This window comes from Eubalaena glacialis, chromosome 2 (assembly GCF_028564815.1).
Source record: "Eubalaena glacialis isolate mEubGla1 chromosome 2, mEubGla1.1.hap2.+ XY, whole genome shotgun sequence".
Lineage (NCBI taxonomy): Eukaryota > Metazoa > Chordata > Mammalia > Artiodactyla > Balaenidae > Eubalaena > Eubalaena glacialis.
In genome coordinates, this window is record NC_083717.1 from 16,141,982 (window position 1) to 16,164,910 (window position 22,929).

The 22,929-nt window shown below is 35.3% G+C and overlaps 1 protein-coding gene across 1 annotated transcript in view; it reads right to left on the minus strand.

Moving 5' to 3' along the window:
• MALRD1 (MAM and LDL receptor class A domain containing 1) overlaps positions 1–22,929 on the minus strand; it is a 607,787-nt gene that overhangs the window by 390,731 nt on the left and 194,127 nt on the right. The window contains exons 20-22 of the mRNA XM_061181405.1: positions 19,125–19,212; positions 4,350–4,526; positions 1,378–1,540 (exon numbers count right to left, since the gene is read on the minus strand). Of these exons, the coding sequence (XP_061037388.1) occupies positions 1,378–1,540; positions 4,350–4,526; positions 19,125–19,212 (428 nt within the window). The remainder of the gene's footprint in view (positions 1–1,377; positions 1,541–4,349; positions 4,527–19,124; positions 19,213–22,929) is intronic.

A 22,929-nucleotide genomic window follows, 5' to 3' on the forward strand; every position in this document is an offset into this window, starting at 1 on the left:
TATTTAATTTTGTGCCTTGTAGCCTTTAATTATAAAGCATAAATATATTGATCCTAATCATCAACTAACTCACTCAACAAATAACTACTGGGACTTAATACATAATGAGCCTTAGAAATAATGCAATAATGGGAATCACCATCCTTGAAATTCCTCAAGGAATTTGCAGTCTATTGGAGGCAGGGGGTGAGAGTCAGAGACAAGTTAAAAGCCGATTATATTCCTTTGCTTATATGCTGCCATATTTCTGTTTATACTTTTACCACCTAGAAGTGAGATTCTAGTCTGCCTTTTTCTTTACAGAAATAGTTTATTAATGAAGTATGGCTTATTTGCATGAGCCACAGAAACTTTCTGAAATTACCCTGTGCTTTTTTATGTCAGAAGCAGCCCAAGGAAATTTTGTATCCTGAAATTTCAAAAATTACTTGCCAACTGTCAAATGTGATCAAAACAAAGCAGTATGAATATCTACTACTCTATATACTTTGGGCAACCGGGCTGCAGACGTTTAAATAAAATGATGGTAAAACTGGAACCATTTTAATAGAACAAAAAGAACAAAAGGGAGCTCAGAAAGCCAGGGTGAAAAAGTCAGCCCAGGGAAAGAAAAATCATTGTACACTTAAGATAACCATGGTCCTCTTGAGTGCAAGGTCAAGTTGGCCAGGGCAATGATGGACTGGACAGTGGATATACCTTTAGTTTTCTTTGAAGCAGCAGCCTAGGAACTGGGGGTCATGAAGCTTTAACTGAGGAGAAGTGTGAAGGCATAAAGGTTTGGAAAAGATTCTCTGTAATATAAATGGGGATTCCTTTGCTGTCTTCAGTAACATTGCCTTGAAATCAATAAAACGAAAGAGGAAGAATGGGATCTTGTAGGAAGTGAGCACTCAATATATTTGTGGACTACAAAACAGGGGAAAGGTATGAGTTATTAAACCTCGAAAGAAAAGACCAAAATAAATGATGATAAAGAGCAAAGACTGGAAGAAGAGGGAAAGGGGCAAGGTGTTGGAGGAGGAGCTGAAAAAGGAAGAAAAGGAGAAAAGAAATTTGGAGGGGAAGGAATGAATAGATAATTCTAAAACAACTTATTAACAGTGCTTTTCGATGAGTGGTGATATTACAAATAATTTTTCTTTATTTATTCATGCTTTTCTCTGGTGTCTATGACTTTTATAAGAGCATTTACTATTTTTTAATTAAAAATTTTTTTAATTTTGTAAGAAAGAGTACACTTAGCCCACTTATGCTCTCACTTAAACCTTCATCTTTACAAGAGCACTAACTTAGGGTAAGGTGGTGTGGCAGGAATTTGGGAAATGCTTAATAAATAGTCCCTAACAGACATGTTCCAAATGCGTGGTCACTTACGTTGTATGATCCACCGACGGCCTGTGATTTTCCTCCCCATGATGAATACTGGTTCCATTACCAAGTCCCCACCTGAATGTGTTTGAATCTTGAATTACTTTTTCTGAGATTGGCTGGTACCATTTACACAGGCTTCCTTTTTCAAAGCTGCAAACTTCCATAGCTTGAATAGGATGGGACAGAGATAAGATGAGCTAATCACAATAAATGTATTAATAAATGGCGATTTCCATCTGCATCAGCACGTTCTTACTCTTGGGGTTTCTTTAAATTATAATCTAACTTTTAAGCATAACTGAAATAATTAGGCGAATTGTTTACATAATCACTAGAAGAGTTTTAAAGAAATCTAGGTGTATTATATTCAAATATCTATATTAACTGAAATGTGGAGATAAACACACATACTGAAGATTCTGCTTTCATAGAGAAGTGAGATTTTAATTCGCTCTGAAAGCAGCAATTTAAGAATTGCCACTCTCTTCCGACACAGCACTTACATTGCTTATATGACCTCCGAGTTCTGATAAGTCTGTTCTTTTTTCACAGTATTATCGCAAAGCTAAATCCCAAATTCCAAATTACTTAAATTCAAAGCTACAAGATTTACAACAGCTTTTATATTGAACCTCTTCCCTTGAAAGTTTTCAATATTCTTGTAATGACTGTATTCTAATATCAAACAAAATTAAAAGTCCAGTGATTTTTTAAATCCATAAGTTGTGTGTGAAAACAAATGCTCTCTTTTTCTCTCCTCCTCTCTCTCTCCTTCTCTCTCTGATGTGTTCATGTATCTGTCTGTCTTAAATCCTCTACTTCTTGAATAAAAGAAAAGATTCAATTCAATGAGGTCTTGTGTATACAATGGAAAGCCTGGTGTGTACTCCAGGTTTTGTTTAGTTTTTTTGTTTTTTTTTTTTTTAATTTATTTATTTATTTTTGGCTGTGTTGGGTCTTCGTTTCTGTGCGAGGGCTTTCTTTAGTTGTGGCGAGCGGGGGCCACTCTTCATCACGGTGCGCGGGCCTCTCACTGTCGCGGCCTCTCTTGTTGCGGAGCACAGGCTCCAGACGCGCAGGCTCAGTAGTTGTGGCTCACGGGCCCAGTTGCTCCGCGGCATGTGGGATCTTCCCAGACCAGGGCTTGAACCCGTGTCCCCTGCATTGGCGGGCAGATTCTCAACCACTGCACCACCAGGGAAGCCCGTACTCCAGGTTTTAAATGGCATAAACGGTGATGGCATAGGCTACCACTACTATCACTTAGAAACTTGGGTTCATGATTTAACATAAAATTTGAGAAGGAAAACTCCATCAAAAAAAGTGATTTTAATCATGACATTCAGGTGTGTTATTTAATCTCTGATATTAATATTGATCATATAATTATACTTATTTTGTGAAGAGATTTAGAATTCAATAGAATCCTGTTCATCATATTATTAAAAAAGATTTTAAAAATTGTAGATTTTTTAAAAATTAGAGGACATAGAGTTTCAGGCAAGCTAAGATCTGCTGTACAACATTGTACCTACAGTCAACGATACTGTACTGTACACTTAAAAATTTATTAAGAGGGTAGATCTTATATTGTATTATCACAATGAAAAAATTACAAAATATGACTGTAGATGACAAGCAGATTTATCACAATAGTTCATTTTACAAAGAGATGGCGAAGGCAAGACACAATTTGTTCAGAAATAAACTGTAATAATTCATGTTTAATCAAAATAAATAAATATCCCCATGATTTTAATAATTTAATAGTAGACATTCATTCAGGACATTTACAGAACTTACCAAAACTTCCCATCCAATCATAAACGGCACTACTAAAGTTTCAAAGTTGAACTAAGAAGAAAGTCAGTATTTACTAAAGATGCTCACTAGGTGTAATTAATTAGATTTTGTGTAAACTTTTACAAAGACGACTTATGTGTGATCAGAAGAGGATTTTAGTGTCTTCCCATGAGGGAGTCTGAATACCACAGCATCATCCATTATATTATCTTACATCTGTGATGCACAGTACATCTTCCTGACCACCTTGAGTTAATTACTGTCCCATCTTATTCACAGAGTGAATTAGCTTTGATTTTATGAGGTTTTTTGGTCTGGATTAGTTTATTGTGTATTTGTTATTTTTTAAGTTTTAGAATTCCTTGACGAGGCTGACATGAGACAAATTAGAATTTCACTATACGCTGTATTATCTGTATGTTCTAAACTGTCAGTATTATCAAGACACTTGAGCAATATTATGGTAAATTCACATACAACTTAATAAAGAGCAGGGAAGGGGAAAAAAATCACAAGTGTTTATTCCTTCTGATCCTCTGTTTTGCCCATTCAGACACAGACTAATTTTTCTCCTCTCAGTTTGTATCTTTGACTGAGAAGTTCACTTCTAAATTAAATAATTTGCCTTGATCCATTTAGGAGAAGCCATAGATTGGCAAGTGTCAATAAATGAAAACCATCTTTCAACAGTACCTAGCCGTTGAAGTGTCCACATGTATTAGGATTGGTTTTCTTATTCACTCTGCACATGTGACATAGTATTCATTTTATGTGTGCATTTTGACAATGGCAAAATTTGAGCAGATTCATCTAATTTGAGGGTATTATGCTTCTTCCCTAAACATTTCTATTTAGTGATTGTGACAAACAGAGACAAAAAGGGGGATGAATAAAAATGATAAATGATAGCTCTGGAATCAAGCTAAGTCCATGAAAACAAGTATTTTGAATTTAAATATTAATTTAAAGACACCTCTTGTTGGACATGATACAAGAATGTATGCTGATTCTTCTATCATTTTCTATACAAATAGTCTTTATGTTAAGAAACTGCTTTAAGCCAGGTTGAAATTTTCTAACTAGGACACTATGCCACGCTACTTGAGATAACACTAGTATTTTCTTATCAGTTTTATGGCTATATTTAATGCAAAATTTAGGAATTCACGTACCGCAGGATGATTCATCTGATTTGTCAGGGCAGTCATATCTAAAATCACATTTCTGGATATTTTCAACACATTGACCATCAGACCTGCAAACAAATTCATTGTCGGTACAGTTGTGTGGAGGTAAGGTTACTGGAACTGAAGTTTCTGGTGGAGTTGGAAGGTCCACTGGCAAATTACCTTGAAATAATAGACAAGTATCATTTTGCAGATTTTTCCATTTCTTTAAAGATTTCACACAATAAACTTTATTAAGTATGCTTCAACATTATAAAGAATATTTGATAGTATTTGCTAATCTGCTGAACTTCTTTATGTAAGCATATAAGTTGGGGTTCATGGCTTTAGTCATGGCAAATAACTTTAGATATCTTTGATTACAAAAATAAGTGAAGGTGCAGATGGAAATTATTGAACAGCTCTTCAGAGCTCACTGAACAAATGGGAGGCTCAAGAACAGGGCTTGGAAGATCAGCAGGAACCAAGCGAATCCCAGGTGCTGGCGTAGGAACCAGAGTCAAGGTCAGGTTAAACCTCCTCGTCCACTAGGTGAATAAACTTTGTTCTTCCACTGCTACAATGAACTTAACATCTCCTCTTTGTTTCACATATCCCCACACAGTTGGGATCCAAGGTTGCTAGATAGACCCAAACCAAAAGTATTCACCCAGAAATATTTAAATAAGCTATAATTTCTGATATTACAGAGTTTAGAAGAAATTTATAGAAGTTGATTGATTTAGACAGTAAGCTATCCAATAAGCACTTATTAATAACATCTGTGTCATATACATGGTCGATGTAGTGGATTTAAAGCCAAACATGCTGTCGCTGCCATAAAAGAGTTTACAGACTAGTGGATAAGGCAGTCAGGAAATTCTTTCATTACAGTTCCATGGGATAAGTTTAGGATAGAGATTTTAACATGATGGAGGCAAGAATGACACCTATCCCTTAACTCCTGTATTCACATCCACAGACCATGGTATATGGTGGGTACACTATCATTGTGAAGTGAGTGAATAGCTATACAGATGGATGGAAGGATGAAGGAGGGATGGAAGGATGGGAGGAGGGATGGAAGGATGGATGGATGACAGAGTGAATGAATGAATAGATGAACAAAGGTTAAGATTGTACAGTATATTAAGAGAACACAGGAAAAGTCTGTATCAGATGGGGAAGACTTCCTGGCATGGTGATGTTTAAACTAAGTTTTTAGTTTTGGGTTTTTTTAACTTTTTATTTTATATTGGAGTATAGTTGATTAACAATGTTTTATTAGTTTCAGGTATAAAGCAAAGCGATGCAGTTATACATATACACTTTTTAGCTTTAAAGGATGATTTGTTGCTGGGTACATAAAGAAGGGTACAAGGTCTTTTGAGGCAAGGAGAAAAGACTCATGTGAAGACAGAGGAATATATTTTCCTGTTGTTTTCTGGAATACTGTGAGAGTTTGACAAGAAGACTATCTTGGGATATGGTAAGAATGCATCTGATGGAGTCATTAGATACGGGACTAGAGAGGAGAGGGTTATCAGGTCACAGCTAAGTGGGACCAACTAGGATTTTGAAGTAAATATAAAAAGCTGTGGAGAAACACCAAGATATAAAATTTCCACTTCAAGAAGTACTTATCAGGCATTAGCGTGGAGAATGATTTGCTGGTGGCTCTGACATGGGGACGAGAGAACAGCTGAGCTTTTACTTTAATTCCAGGCAACTAATAAACCAAAGCAGAGATGTTTTGCAGGGGACAGCAAAGACCTGAGCAATATTACACATCCAGTGTCTAGAGGACTGGGGATTTGGGTGCTTTGGGGAATTTGAGGAGAGTCCAATAAAGAGTACTTTATTTCTTAGCTCAGGTTTTGAAGCAATTAAGAACTAAGACTGAAGTGTAGGGCAGCTAGTAGATCAAAATATCAACCTTTTTACGGATGAAGTTGATACTGGAAAAAAATAGCCTATATCTGTAGGCAGGTAATCTTTCAGAGTGTGCAACTCAGACATAAACAGACTAAGTTATAACCTGTGCTGGAAACTTCTATACAGAAGCTGACCATTGTGAACCACAGCAAGGAGGAGCTGAGCAGATCTCATGCTTCCTTCAGCTAACTCTCTCCAAAAAAAGAGGAAACTAAGAGACCAGGTATGCATGCGCAGGCTCTCCTTGCAAACTCAACAATCCATTGTTGCTTTTCCAGTTTACATTAGCGTTCACTGTTGGTGTTTTACATTCTGTGGGTTTTAATAAATGCATAATGACAGGCTCCCACCATTAGCGTGTCATACAGAATAGTTTCACTACGCTAAAAAACCTCTATGCTCTGCTTATCTGTCCGTCCCTGCCCCCAATCCCTGGCAAATATTGATCCTTTTACTGTCCCCATAGTGTTTTCCAGAATGTTATATAATTAGAATCATACAGTATGTAGGCTTTTCATGTTGGTTTCTTCCACTTATTAATATGCATTTAAGTTTACTCCAAGTCTTTTCATGGCTTAATAGTATGTTTCTTTTCAGCACTGAATAGTATTCATTGTCTGGATATTAATCCAGCACTGAATAGTATATCCATTGTCTGGATATACCACAGTTTATTAATTTCCTACTGAAGAACATCTTGGTTGACTGGGCATCTTTTCATATACTCATTTGACATCTATATATCTGCTGTGGTGAGATGTCTGCTCAGATCTTTTGCCTGTTTTTTAATCTGTTGATTTTCTCACTGTTGAGCTTACAGTGTTCCTTGTATATGTTGGATAACTCCTTCATCAGATAGGTCTTCTTCTCCCAGTCTGTGAACTGTCTTCTCCATCCCTTAAAAATGTCGTTCACAGAGAAGTTTTCAATTTTAATCAAGTATAATTTATCAATTATTTCTTTAAATGATTTTCCTTGGTGTAGTATCTAAAAAGTCATCACTATAACCAAAGTCATCTAGATTTTCTCCTATGTTATCTTAGGAATTTTATAGTTTTGCATTTTAGATTTAGGTCTACAATCCACTCTGAGTTCACTTTTGCGAAGGGTATAAAGTCTGTGTCTAGATTCTTTTTTTTTTTTTTTCACATGGATGTCTAGTTCCAGCACCATCTTTGGAAAAGACCATCTTTTTCCCATTGAATTGCCTTTACTCCTTTGTCAAAGATTAGTTGACTATATTTACATGGGTAGATTTTTGGCTCTCTATGCTCTTCCAATGATATATTTCTCTGTTTTTTCACCAATACCACACTGTCTTGATTACTGTAGCTTTATAATAAGTCTTGAAGTTGGGTAGTGTCAGTCCTCCAACTTTGTTCTCCTTCAATATTGTGTTGGATATTCTGGGTCTTTTGCCTCTCGATATACACTTCAGAATTAGTTTTTCTATATTCACAAAATAATTTGCTGGGATTTTGATTGAGATTACATTAACTCTATAGATCAAGTTAGGAAGAATTAACATCCTGAATATAGTGAGTCTTCATGCATGTTTTTGTATCCTTATCTCAAACATACATGTTCCATTTAAAATATATACTATTTTGTGTCTTAGAAAATTTTACATAAATAATATTCATATTTATTTTGAATTTGCAATCTTGACTCAAAACATATTTTTCAGATTTATCTCTATTGCTACATACAGAATCAATTCATTCATTTAACTGGTTAGGGTATTCAATTAAATGAATACCTGGAGTCAAATATTTATTGTATGAATAGTCTGTAGCTGGTATATCTCTTCTCAAGCAGAACAGTAAGAATATCTATAAAGTGTGCTACAATGGATGTCTTTGTACATTTCTCTTTGCAAACATATGCCAGAGTATTTCCAAGGCAAGGTACCTTGAAATGAAATTTCAAAGTTACAGGGTATGTAATCAGTCAACTTAAGTAGTTGTTTTCAAAGGTGGTTTATCCATTTCCACCCAGAAACGTGTGCATTTCTCATATTCCAGCCAACAGTTGGCATCATCAGATTTTTTTTAACGTTTGCCAGGGTAACAGGTCTGAAATAATAATTCCTTGATATTCTAACTTGTATTTCCCTAATTATTGAGACTTTTTTTAGGGGCCACACAAGTATCTTACTCTCGTTTTTGACTAACTATTCACATACCCTGCTCTTTTTCTCTACTGAATCCATTGTCTTTTTCTTATTAATTTACAGGTTTAAATTAATCCCATATTCTCCATACTAATCCTCAATCATTTGTCTAAGTGACAAATACGCTCTCCTAATCTAGTCTTTCCATTTTCTATGGTGTCTTTCAGAATAAAAAAACTCTAATTTGAATATATCAATCATTTCCTTTATGGTTTGTGCTTTAAAATTTCACCAAAAAATAATCTTCCCTATTCTAATATCATAAATATGTTTTCTATAATTTCCATAAAATTTTGATAGTTTTATTTTTCATATTTAGATCTTTCCTCCATCTGGGCTCTACTGTTATCTATTATCTGTGATGAGAATCTAAATACAATTTTTTTTCACATGAATGGCCACTTTTTGATCTATTAATCTATTGGCGCAACTCAAACTTCTCTCACTTATCATTTTATATTTTATTATGAAATATATTATACATATATAAGAATGGACATAAAATATATGCCTGGTTTAAAGAAGAAGGAGAATAGCCATATATTTACCTTCCAGTTTATGGAAATGAAATTCACAAACAGTTTTGAACCCTCCAGTGTTTCTCTGCTGACTCCATCCCCTCATTGGCATCTCTCCTGGTTCACAGTACACTGAAATTTGTGTTTTTTATTTCTTTGCTTTCATTTGTGTTTACATCTTCTTCATTTGCATATATACCAAATAACATCTTACAGTGCTTACTTATTAGCTTATGTGACTAAATAACTTATTGTGAAATTCTTAGAATAGTGACCATATACATGGAGCACCATGTACGTCCTTTTTAAATAAATAAAATGTTGTTTAGATTCAAACTTTAGATGAATGGACTCCATTCTCTATATAATCTGCAACTTGATTTTTTCCTGAACATTGCACATTCATCCATCCAAACTAATGTGTGTTCTTGCAGTTTAGCTGTGTTGACTGCTGTATAATGTTTCACTATATGAATATGTAACATATGTTATATAGCCATTCTACCATCAGTAGTTTTTGAGTTGACTCTGAGGTTTTGTTTCTTTGTACATTTCTCCTGCGGTACCTACGTGTGGAATCGCTTGGTCACAGAGGATGCACATCTAACTTTACTAGATAATGCCAAACTGCTTTCAAAAGTAATTGTATCAATTTCTATACTTCTCAGTAGTGTATAAACATTCTGGTCATACCACATGCTCATCATCCACTGGTATATCTAGAATTACCCACACGTTTGCCATTTTCTTTGCTGTCTCTTCTCTTTTGCATCTCAGCCCTTGTTGAGCTCATTCTGTCTCCTTTAAATGTTCACATTTACATAGTTCATTTGGTAGGAGTCTGGTGCAGTGAAATCATTTTTTGTTTGTTTTTGGATGTCATGCTCTGAGTGCCTATTTTCACCCTCATTCCTGAAAGAATTTTGCTTTGCTCTAGACTAACAGTTATTTTTTCTCAGAACTTTGAAAATAATTTCAACTGTCTTCCTACTTCCATTCTTGCTATTGTGAAGTCATCTATTAATCTGATTGCAGTTCTTTTGTAACTGTATTTTAATCTCTGGCTATTTTTACCATAATCTTCTCTTTCATTAAGTTTTTTCTAATTCATTTCCATAAGCCTAGACCTGGATTTATTCTAATATTTTGCATGAGGTTGAATAGGCTTCTTAAATCTTATGTTAATTCTTAGCCATTATATCTTTGAAAATTGCTTCTCCTCCATTTTCTTTATTCTCTCTCTGGAACTCCATTAGCTTTTATGATCTATCCTTCAAGTAAATCTATCCCTTCCATTTTCCTTTTCTATCTCTCTCTGCTGCTCCCTGAAATTTCCTCATAGTTATTCTCCAGAAGACTAATCACAGCATCGAATCAGCTATTTAATTCATCCACTGGGATTTTTATTTCATTGATTTTATTTCTCACTTCACGATGGCCAATTTGATACTTCTTTCAAAATTTTCTGGGTTTTTTTTTTTTTTGGACAACATCATGCTATTTTCTTATGGCTTAGAGTCCTTTAATATTTTAAATTATTTATTAGTTTTCTATTTGTTGCATAACAAATTTCCACAAACCTTAGAATTTTAAACTAATAAACACTTATTATCTCACACAACTTCTGTAAGTCTGAAACGCAGAAGAGGCTTAGCTTGGTGGGTTCTAATTCAGGGTCTCATAAGATTACTGTCAAGATGTCAGCCAAGGCTGCAGTCATCTAAAGACTTGACCAGGGATGGAAGACCTGCTTTCCAAGGGGGCTCATGCCTGGGAATTTAGGCTACTGTTGGCAGAAGGTCTCAGTTCCTGGGCTTTCTCCATAGGGCTGCTTGTGTATCCTTCGGACATGGTGTCTGACTTCCCCCAGAATGAGTGATCCAAAGGAAGACAGCAGAAGCCTAGCTTTGGAAATCACACCCAGTCATTGCCACATGGGTCATTAGTTACACAGGTCAGTCCTACTCAATATGGGAGGGGCCTGGTCCACAGATCATGAATACCAAGAGGTGGGGATTACTGGGGGCTATTTTGGAGGTTGGCAACCATAATGTTTTGTGCTTGATTTTTATGTGAGAATCCTTTATCATCTAGTTTGTAGAAGAGTCCTTCTAGATTAACTTTGAGTTGTTCCTTTTGGAACACCACTGGCACCTCCACCTAGGGATGATATACCCCTTTTGGCCCTCTTCTCTCCTTTTCCTGCCTCTCATCCATCCTATATTCTCTTTACTCCCTAACTTTGGCAATCACATTATGCTTTCTGTTCTATTTTTCCATTTTCTATTTCTCTCATGTGGGCATTTCTCTTTTTTAACCTCAGCTTAACATTTTTAAAAATGCATGTTATATTTGACATTTCTAGGTATATGTAGTGTTACAGTTTTCAGATCATCTGGTCTGCCACATTATTAAAATCAGTAGTCTTAACTGCATCTTTAGGCCTGGTTTCAATTTATACTAGGAAACAGTCCCTCACTTAAGAAGAAATCATAGACATGCGTGGCTATCTTAGAAAAAGGAGGTAGATGAGTCCATACTCAGGAAAAATAGAGACAACTCATTTTCTATCTCACAAATGATCCAGGTAAAATGACCTGGATCCCAGGTAGGTAAAAATATCACTACTCTAAAAAAGAAATAGGAAAATCTTAAAATTCTTTGTCCTTTCCTCATTACTCTTTGTTATTCTACCAGAATTAGTGAATCTTAAAAGATAAGTGTAATATGTTTGTATTTGAGAGCACCAAAAGAATTATTGGAAGAAAGTGTTTCTTACTCCAAAGTCCAATTCTGGAAATGGTGGTATAACTGGAAAGATGGAGTTGCCACTGATTCCTTGGGATCTGCCATGTAGAAGTAAAACAGAGCCCAGACACATGGTTAGACCAAGACATCATTTGGAGCCTGAGGCATGGCAAGGACTGCAAGTCTCCTGACACATCTCTGACCCTCACAGATGGTTTATACTTTCATGTAAGGAACAAGAAGTCAGTTTGTTTTACTCTGCTATGACTCAGAGAAGTATTTCTTATTAAAGAATCATGTTCTTAACTCAGGTGATACAAGAAATGACTTCATACAGTATAAGGATAGACTTCACATTTTGAAAATATATAAATTGTGAACAACCTTAATAGTAAAACATACCTAGAACAATAAGCCCATCTTAGTCAGTCTGGGCTGCTATAATAGAATCCCACAGACTGGGGGGCTTAGACAACAATTTATTTCTCACAGTTCTAGAGGCTGAAAGTCCAATATCAGGGTACCAATGTGGCTGGGTTCTGAGGGCTCTCTTCCAGGTGATGTCCTTACATGGCCTTCCTTGGTACATGCATGCAGAGAGAGAGAGATCTCACATCTTTTCCTCTTCTTATAAAAGCACTAATCCCATCATGAGGGCATCAACTTCATCAACCCAAATTACCTTCCAAAGGCCCCACCTCCAAATACCATCACATTGGGGGTTAAGGTTTCAACATATGAATATTGGAACATTCACTCCATAGCAAAACTTGTGATTCTTTTTAAACCTATGATTGTTTAGAAATGCTGAAGTTGGTAGCAATGGTAGAGTTAATACTCTTAAAATAAAAAACACTAAAAGCTTTGCAGATGAGACAAAATTGAAAGGTGAAATGCAAATAACTGAACACCAAGAAGCAGAGATTAGTCTGGTTTGATCTGATTTTCTTCCACATCCCTAAGCCAAAGGGAAACCAACTCACCTGCACAGCTGTCACCCTAGATGACTCAGGCTCCAGATGGACTCAATGTTCTAATTCCTTGCTCTGTGAATTCCTTGTAACAACTATGATATACTTCATGCTACCCTAATATAATCTTTCTGGTAAAAATATATTTTCCAACTGTTTTATACTAGACTTCCCTCCTTACAGCTATTCCCACACTGGTAATTAAACAAGTAAAACTGATATTTTAACATCCTGAGCCCCTGATAAATTATTGCCAGCTTTAGACATATCACAACTGTGTGAATTACTTGACTAATATGCATGGTTGTTCTTTATCTCCAAGGAACAATGCATATGTTTTTCTTGTGACTTCTGATGTTAAGAAATACATTTAATTTAAAAATCTAAAAGTCTACTTGAGGCTTAAACATAATCAATCTTCAGAACAATAAAAAATTTGAATGTCAATATTATGACATAGTATGAGTGTGTTTCATGTTTGGTAATTGCAATCATTGTTGCTTTTGTTGTGGTCATCCATGTACAATGCTTGGTGTCAGTCTATTTATCTCTTGTAAAAATAAAATACAGTGTGTGTGTGTGAAAAAAAATAATAAAAACATAAAAATAAAAGAGAGGGAGTAAAACTTACCTCTTCATACTATCTTCTTGAGAAAAAAAAAAAAATTTTGAAATATCTACAGCACCAGGAGAAAAGCGTCTCCTAGTTTTCCTATTGCACTTAACATAATAACCTGGAGTTATAACCACAAGCTGAAACGACTATATTTAGCATAATCGTACTAAAGTGTCTGTGCTAGGTCTACTTCCTAGGATAGTAGGTTTTACTGAAACATAGCTACTCTTTGGATATGATTTAACAATTGTGACACAGCTCTTTGCCTCATATTACGCATTGCCTCTTGTTTTTTCTTTCTCCAGTAGCAAATCAGCTCTTTTTGAAATATTTTTGCTCTACCACATGGATTCAATAAAATTTTCCAGGTAGCACAAGATATTTTCCATATTTAAAGACATTCTACTATCTTTCAAAGATAGTTATTTGTCGAATTTTATAAACTAAATAAATTCAGTTATTTGTCGAATTTTATTTTCTAGAAACTTATTGAGTTGGCCAAAAGTTCGTTTGGGTTTTTCATAAGATCTTATAAATAAAATACTAAGTTGCATGGACCATAGGCTTTGGGCAAAATTTTTCCCTAGGTATATGCTAAATCACTTTACGACACTACACCAAAGACACTAAAACCAGAATATTTTAGATTACAATCACTGAGTCTCAAATTTCTTCATTTTTGCCTTGAAGTCTTTTACTGAACTGCAAATATTTCCAACATTTCTAAAATTTTCTTCAGAGTCTGTATTTCCTTTTGAAAAACATGGATAAAAGAGGACCTCAAAGCAAAATGCTTTCATTTAATTTACTACCCTGAGAAAAATGTAATGGATACACCAAACAGCTTAGTATTAGAAGGTAAAAAGCTGCAGGTGATATCTGAAAAATGAACACAAAAGAATTCACACATTTTGCCACTGAAACAAACATTACTCTTTGCAGAAGGAAGGGAGACTTGATCAAGCACAAATAAAGCTGGTGAGATATTGAGGTGAAGGAGGAGGGATGTCAAAAATTCAATCAACTCAGCCAGTTTAGCAATAACAACAACAAAAACCATTCGGTGGGTAGGGGAGGAACATCATAAAAATTGTCAAGCATTCTCTAAAGAGTTACCATACTTTCTCAATTTTAAGGTATCATCAGTTGCAAGATATGCCACTGACTTAGTAACAACTTTCCTGGGAAAAGCAAAACACTAATACCTTGGATAGTGATACTCATTCTAATAATTAGTAGTTCTAGTAACTAATAAATCTAATACGCATGCTGAAATTCTGAAATTTTAACTTCGATGAAAAGTGCATAGGTATTTTTTTTCAGTTTGCAAACAGTGTGTTGTGATGCTATGTCGTCACAGATTTATTTTTCCAAATAACCCAGCTATCTCACCATTAATCTTGGACACAAGAAAGAAAACTCCTGTTGCATGTGTTCTGCTAAAAGAAACACACTCCTTGCTTTTCTGATGGAAGATGGAAGGAATAATGCAAAACAGATACTTCCTTTGGGATAATATTTTAAAATCTGAATGTCTGGCAACAATTCTTCCTAAATAATCTACTCTGAAGGTCTAATTCAAGGTGAAGGGAAAGCTATTTAACTTTGCCATTATTCCGCATCATTATCTACTCTGGGAACAGACAACATCTTCACACACTGATGCAAAGAATCATAGGATTCTACTGCATGGTTAAGATTGTCTACTTTCCCTAGAAATGTAATTAATCTTGCATAAACAGCTGTTTCTCTATTTTCCTCCTGAATTAGATTTAAAATGGTAATCTATGTCATCAAAGTATTGAAACAAAGGAGATTCGATCCATAGTTGAGAATGGATTTGAAAATTGTTAGAAACAACTAGAAGTTAGAAAATGAGAGACACTTGACCTAGAGGAGCAAGTAATGATGGTCTAGGACAAAGTGAAAAGAAACTAAGTTTATGGCATAAAAACTATTGAGGAAAATTAATAAATGTCTGCAGTTAAGAAGCTCAGTCATTCGAGTCAACACTGCTTTGAACCAAGGTCATGGCAGAGGTAATGGAAAAAGTAGAACAGATGTGAGAAATATTTTGGAGTTTAAGGGGAAACTTAAAAGTTTAAGGGGAAAGCCAAAAATGACTATGGTATTTCAATCCTGGGTTGCTCGAGGATACTGAGGTCATCAAAAGGAACAAGGGAGACGTAGGGGAAAGAGAAGTTGATTTTGAGGAAATAGGTAAAAATGAAATAATCTACTCCTTTTTAGTCACTTTTAGTATAAAATAAAATTACAGGTTACAAATCTGCTCTTTGGACATGAGGTCAATAGTTTGTGTTTTTTTAGTTTTTTATTTGTTTTGTTTTGTTAATCAAGGAGGAAACATGCTGTAGATAATGTTCATATTGAAAGCAAATCAATGTCTGTAAGTGAACCTACGCGGACTGATCCCACCTCAGCTAACATGATGTCATGACAAAACACTGACTGATAATCAAGAGCAATATTTCTATTAAAACCTAATTTTTATTTTCGTTTTCATCTTATGGTAAGATCACATCAGCTTCCTTTATGAAACCTATGGCTTCAGCAGGCTTTGTGGTTTCTGCCCAAAGTTTCTTTTGCTATGAAGCCAACATGAAAACCACGCAGTTGAGTCTTTAAAATTCCAAATTTTTCTTCCAAAACTTAAAGCAGAAAATTGGGACTAACGGTGTGTAACTGATATTTCACATCTCTGCCCTTGTTTCTGGCAGCTCTTTTCCCTCTACCTTGGAAACATCAGCCACAGAATGCATGTAGCAGGATAATTAAAGCAGCAACAGTAGCAACAATGACTTGTGTTCCCTTTCTGTATTCTTTTTTGTTCCCCTCTGCCACTGGGGTCACAGCCATTCTCCCTAAGCAAAGAGTGGGAGGCGATTTGGCCCTGAAATCAGACCCCTTAGGTGAAAAATCTCATTCCTACCCTCAACTGTGCATTCTTACCCAGGTCACCGATGCTCTTTAAGTTTAGTTTTTCACACCCATTAAATGGAAATTGCTTTCTCTTCCTTGGGCGGTTAATGTATTTGATGAACAATATAATAATAGTGATAAACATTATGATCCAAAGAAGCAGACATTGTACTCTGCCACTTTATAGCTAGATAGCCTTGGGCTGGTTATCTCCTTCTCAGTTTGCTCCATAAAATTGGGATAACAAAGGCATCCATCCTATTCAACATTCAAGATCTCTTCACCCGTGATGGACCAGGCACTATTTTATACTCTTAAAAGAAAATAGGATTATATGAGATGATACACAGAGTGATAGATGGTATTAATGTAACCATTTATCAGCTCCCTCCCTTGTAAGGACTTTCTGTATTCTCTGCCCCTGCCAAGCTCCCTGTCTGTGGCAAATACTTCCCTGCGCCATTGTTGGGCTTGATCACTTGACTTGCTCTGACCAATGGAAGTGAATACACATGATGCCCTAATAAAAGCTTTAAGTATGCTTTCTTTTTCCAACCCTCTGACTTAAAAACAGAATGTGTCAGACAGGGACTTGGTCCATCAGCCTGGGTCGCATATAGACAGGACCCACAGAACAGAGATACATAGATTGGCACTACATAGAATTATACCGAGCTATGAACAAGAATTACATGTGTTTGCTGTTATTATTCTCGCCAAACGACATACTTAAGAGTAAGAAATAAATGCCTGTGGTTGTAAGCCACTGAGATTTGGCTGTCAACAGAAGCTGACATATAACATAGTGTCTTACATATAGAAGTAATTAACATTTTAACAATAATAATAATAAACTAAAATATATAAACACTTAAAAAGATATGAACATCTCTCCACCTATCCACCCACCTATCCAATAGATGTTTATTGAGTATTACTATGTGTCAGATACTGTTTACTCTACTGAAGGTATGGCAGTGATCAGATAAAAGCCCTGCTCTCATGCCACTAACATTATTATGGCGGAAATAAAATTTGACTATAAGGGGATATGTGTTGTGGAGAAAACACAGGGGAAGGAGACAGAAAATGTCAGGTAAGGAGATAAGAAGAGATTGTGTGTGTGTGTGTGTGTGTGTGTGTATGTGTGTGTGAGAGAGAGAGACACAGATTGAGAGAAGGTTTCACTAGAGAAATTTTCCAGCAGAGATCAGAAAGAAGTAAGGGGGTGAAGGGGATCTCTGGGGGAAATACATTCCAGGAAGAGAGAATAGCAGGTATAAAAGCCCTGAGGCATAAATGGGTTGGAGTGCTCAAGGACCAGCCAAGAGGTCTTGTAGTTGAGAGACATCAATTAGAGGCACATTGGTAGAAGGTAAAGTCAGAGCCGTATGAGAGGGCAGGTCATTTATTCCTTGGAAGTTATTGGAAGAAGTTTGGCTTTTGTTCTGAATGAGATGGGATGTCATAGGAAGACTCATGATAGGGTAACATGAGCTTATGTAAGTTTGAAAAGGATCATTCTGGCTGCTGTTTTGAGAAGAGATTATGTGGTTCAAGGGTAGAAGCAGATAGATCATTTACAAAGCAACCACAATAATCTGTATAGAGACCACAGTGGCTTGGACCAAGGGGAGAGTATCGAGAGCAACGAGAAGCAGTAGACTCCGGATGTATGTGAAGGTAGTGGCTGATCAGATTTGTTGATGAAAAAGAAGCAACTGGAGATAAACTATCATTTACTGAGACAGGGAGGCGTGCAAGAATGGTCAGATTGAGGAAGCAATGGGTCATCAAGAATTTACTTTTAGACACTGAGGGATAAAGGTAAACTTGTTGAATTTTGATTTCCTTTTGCTGGCTTTCCAGAGAGGGGTTTGGCTTTCTGCAGAGTTTCATAGAAACCACTGCACAGAGAATGGTAATTAATCCTGCCAGAATGATGAGGTGGAGAACCACAGGTGTGACATTAGCTACAGCAGAAAGAACTGGAATCCAGCCCTATGATTATGTCTGGGGAGAGGCTGGTACTCCTCTGACCAATAATGCTACACTGTGATGGACCAGGGCTGCAGGTTAAGTTTTCCGCACATGAAAGTGCTCTCCACATGGATTACTGTGATTGATTTTTAAATTATCCAGCCTCTGATCACTCTAGGAAGGAGACTGTGCTTTCCCTTGTCATGCAATTAAAGAGTCTACAACCTCAGTCCCAGGAGTTCGAATTTCAGCCCTTTTAGATCACTATGTACTGCCTAGAATGAGTTTCCCCTGGGGTGTGTTTGTTTTAGGTTATTTTCCCTAGTTATCTTTGAGATGCCTAGTACATCTAAGTTTGGATGTTGAGTAGGTGGTTAGTATCTAAGTCAGGAGTTCAGAGGAAAGGTTGAGGATGGAGATATAAATTTGGAAGATAAGTATTAGATTTTTAATGGAAAGAAGTCTATAACTTGGAAAGGAAATGGCTGGCAACAATCCTCAGGAATATTTAAAGTGCAGCCCGAGAGTAAAACATCACTGAAGGTACCTGAGAGGTTATTAAAGTCTCCAAAACAATGTGATTATAAGGCAACCAATTCTGTTCTTATAACCCCCCAAATATGATGGAATTACAGTTTAACTTCAGACACAATTTCCTAATATTTTGCATATGATAAGACACAAACACAACTGATTCAAACCTCTTTACTATGTTTGCAAAGATTTTAGACTAATTACTAGAAAAGATTCACAACCTTTTCCAGGGTTAATATATTAGTAGAATAGAGTAGAACTGAGAGTATTTTTGAATATTTCTGGAAATGAAATATTGATTTCCTTGGCAGTTTTTTCAAGTAAACAGGTTTGAAAAAACTCATATACTAAAATATCTTTCCTTACCAGGGTAGAGGATGCAGTCCATAAATGACAAATCATCAACTGCAATGTCTCCAGTGAAGCCATCTCCCACTGAAGCTTCCACTGAAATCTAAGAATAATATAAGAAATTTGTTAATACTGTGAAGGAAATTAATTTCTGGAAACTCATGGTTGAAAAGGAATTCAGAATTTACCTAAAGAAAACTCTCTTCTGAACCATTAAAAACATACTTTGCAAAAGTCTCCATAAGTAGGTATCTTGTCTCTACCTGAATACTTCCAGTAATAGGACGCTCCACACCTTACTGGGCCCATTAAATCCATGAAGCCCATTCTGCTTCTGGTGAGTACTGATTTTTTGAAATTTCAGTATATCAGATTGATATCTACTTCCTTATAACTTTCAACCATTAATTCTAGACTGGTCCTGCTTTCTTCTGAGCCTTTAAGTATCTGAAGGCAAATTACTGAACCTTTTCCCACCGTTGCCCCAGTAGTTCAGCTGTTTCCAAGGTTAAACCTCTTCATCCTTCAAGAAACCAAATTTGTTGCCAGAGGTACTCTCTAAAATGCACATTTTGAAGAGCTTTAAAATTTTTCTCCCATCGACCTTATTCTGTAACATTTTATGGAACTGGCTAATTGTTATTAGATCTCCTTCAGAACCTCATTAATCACAGTGAACTCAGGTGACATCGGTGCTGTTACAGGAGCTGCAGTTCCACTGAAACTCCAGTAAAATGTGAAATATTGACAAACCACTATAGTATATGGCAGATTGTGATTAGGGCTGAGATTTACTATAATAGAATTAATCATGATGAATTATTTTAATACTTATGCAAATATGCTGCATACTTACTAGGAATCCTGCTATAATTTAATAATGAAGAACATTAAGCAAACTCAAACCTAAAAAACACATTCCTTTTTTCCACTATTATATGAATATATGTTTGTTTCATTTTTCCTCACAAATGCTATACGTGGACGTTGAAATTTTATTTCATTTTTCAAATTCTATCCTCCATTAAAAGTTGTTTCATACATTATTTATTCCTAATTAAAGAAGATAATTAAAAGGTCAAATTACTGACCTTAAGTCTCTTGACATCTTCCACCAACTTTCTAGGTTTTCTTGAGAATTACTAGAATTTTCTCCTTTATTTGTCACTGAGGAAATGATTCAATTTGGAAAAGGTTTATTCACTTAATTAATGGGCAAATATAGTTCACCTAATACTGCCTGGGGAACAGGCAGTCTCCTACTGCTTTAAAATGGGTCACTGCAAATATAAAATGCACTTCTTTTCACCACCAGCATGATTAAAAGAAATATTATAAGCAGAGAAAACAAAAACACAAAAAGAATACTCAGTACAAAATCATACAATTATTCTAATAAACAAAAAGCCAGCAGTCAGAATTTGGCAGAACATACTGTAATAAAATATCTTCTGTTTTATAGGGAAAAAAAAGACTGCAGTTGGGTGAACAATAGGGAAAAGGTGTAAGCAAGGACTGATTAATAACTAATACACTAATTAATTACAAATACATTCTTTGGATCAATATTTGTCTATCCCAATACAACACAGGACATGGTAATAAAAAGCTCAGAAGATGCAAGAAAAGGAAAAACTAGGATAAATAAAAATAAACACTACCAACGTGACTACACTGCTCATGATCATCTTAGTTTATTCATGAGAAGGGATAGAAAATTGATATAACATAATCTCAAGTCTATGAAAAGCATACCTGTACATATAAATATCTGTAAACTAACTTTAGGGATATATACACATACATAGCTCCATTTGAGTGTGTAGATGGACTTAACTGTTCCAAAGCATTCCTTTTGTTGTCTTTATATGGTCACAAGTTAAAGAATTGGCCATTTGTGAAAGTTACAAATTTTCTCATTTATGGTCTACACCAGGTGAGCAGCATTTCTGAGTGGATGTTGTCTACACAAGGAGTATTTGTATTGGAGTTTACTTCATATTACATGATAAGCATTTTGATATTGCTTCTACTAGCATTCATTGCCAAAGGGAAGACACAGAAGTAATCCAAGGCAGTGACAGTTGGGTCTTGCTCTAAGACACAATTTAATCACAATTTTTTACCAAAATATCTTCAATTTTCTAGTCTCTAAATGGTAGCATTCTTGAGAAAGAGTGAACAATAATTTCAAGCTGAGATACTAAAAAATGTCAATTTGCATATATAACTGCAATCTTAGCCTCTTTTGAATATTTAATTAAGCCAGTCATTAAAAAAAAGCCTACCTGATAACAAATCACACTTTGAGAAAAAGTTATGAATGCTGAAGTTCAATTTTACTTCTGTCCTGTATTTAATTTAGTCTTGCAAAAACTTTTGCAAATTACCCTAAGAAAATAGTCACAAAAAAGAGCAAACCCAAGTGTGTCTATTCTGGAAAATCCACTTTCACTTTTGGTGTTTTTCCAATAAATGGAAGGGTATTAAAACACTAATGTTATTGTATGTGAGGCAGTATTGCCACTCTAGACATTAGGGAAGCCAAATTTTACTCTTAAGTTTCATTAGCACCTTACTGAATGACTTAAAGGGCAATTGAAAATTCCAGTTTGGTCTGAATGACCTGCATTATCTGAAGAGGCCAATTCTACTTACATTAGAACTATTACTGCCGTGGAAGTTTTCTAAAATAATCCAGCTATTCTAAGTTGTTCTTCTCATGGGCTGTTGTATGCTCCAAATAAAGATGGCGTGGCCTTGTCAACTACCTTGGAAATTTTAGTTCTAATATAACCAAAGACTCTAATCTTAATAAGGCTCTAAAGACTTGTCTTAACAGATTTTTTTTTCTATATTTAGGAAACTTTGAATTATTCATCAAAATATTTAAATGATATGAAAACTATTATCATACATATGTAAGACAGAATTTAATCATAATTTTTACCAAAATATCTTCGATTTCCTAACATATATATAATTAACACATATATATATATACACTTATAAATAAAATAGTCTCTATTAACTCATAAGAAAGAAAAATGGAATTGACTCAGCCTGCCACCTAGTTTAACCAACCTGTGTTTGGAAAAAAATATGAAATTCCAGCATAATATACCAATTTTTAATATAACACATCTTCAGAAGGACTTGAAAGAAAGGAATTGTTTAAAATTTATAAAAAGCATGTATCCTATGTGGAGCAACTGGAACTCCAATGCATTACTGATGGGAATCCAAAATAGTACAGCCACTTTGGAAAATGGTTTGGTAGAGATAAACCCATGCACTTATGGTCAATTAATCTATGATAAAAGAGGTAAGAATATACAATGGAGAAAAGACAGTTTCTTCAATAAGTGGTTCTGGGAAAACTGGAGAGCTACATATAAAAGAATGAAATCACAACATTCTCTAACTCCCTATATAAACTCAAAATGGATTAAGGATCTAAATCTAAGACCAGAAACCATAAAACTCCTAGAGGAAAACATAGGCAGAACACTCGTCGACAAAAATCGTAGCAATATTTTTTTTGGATCTGTCTCCTAAAACAAAGACAATAAAAAATAAACAAATGGGACCTAATTAAACTTAAAAGCTTTTCACAGCAAAGGAAACCACTGACAAAATGAAAAGACAACCTACTGAATGGGAGAAAATATTTGCAAATGATGTGACCTATCACGGGTTAATAGCCAATGTATATAAACAGCTCATACAACTCAACAACAGAAAAATAAATAACCCAATTAAAAAATGGGCAGAAGAACTGAATTTTTCAAAGAGGAAATGCAGATGGCCAACAGGCACA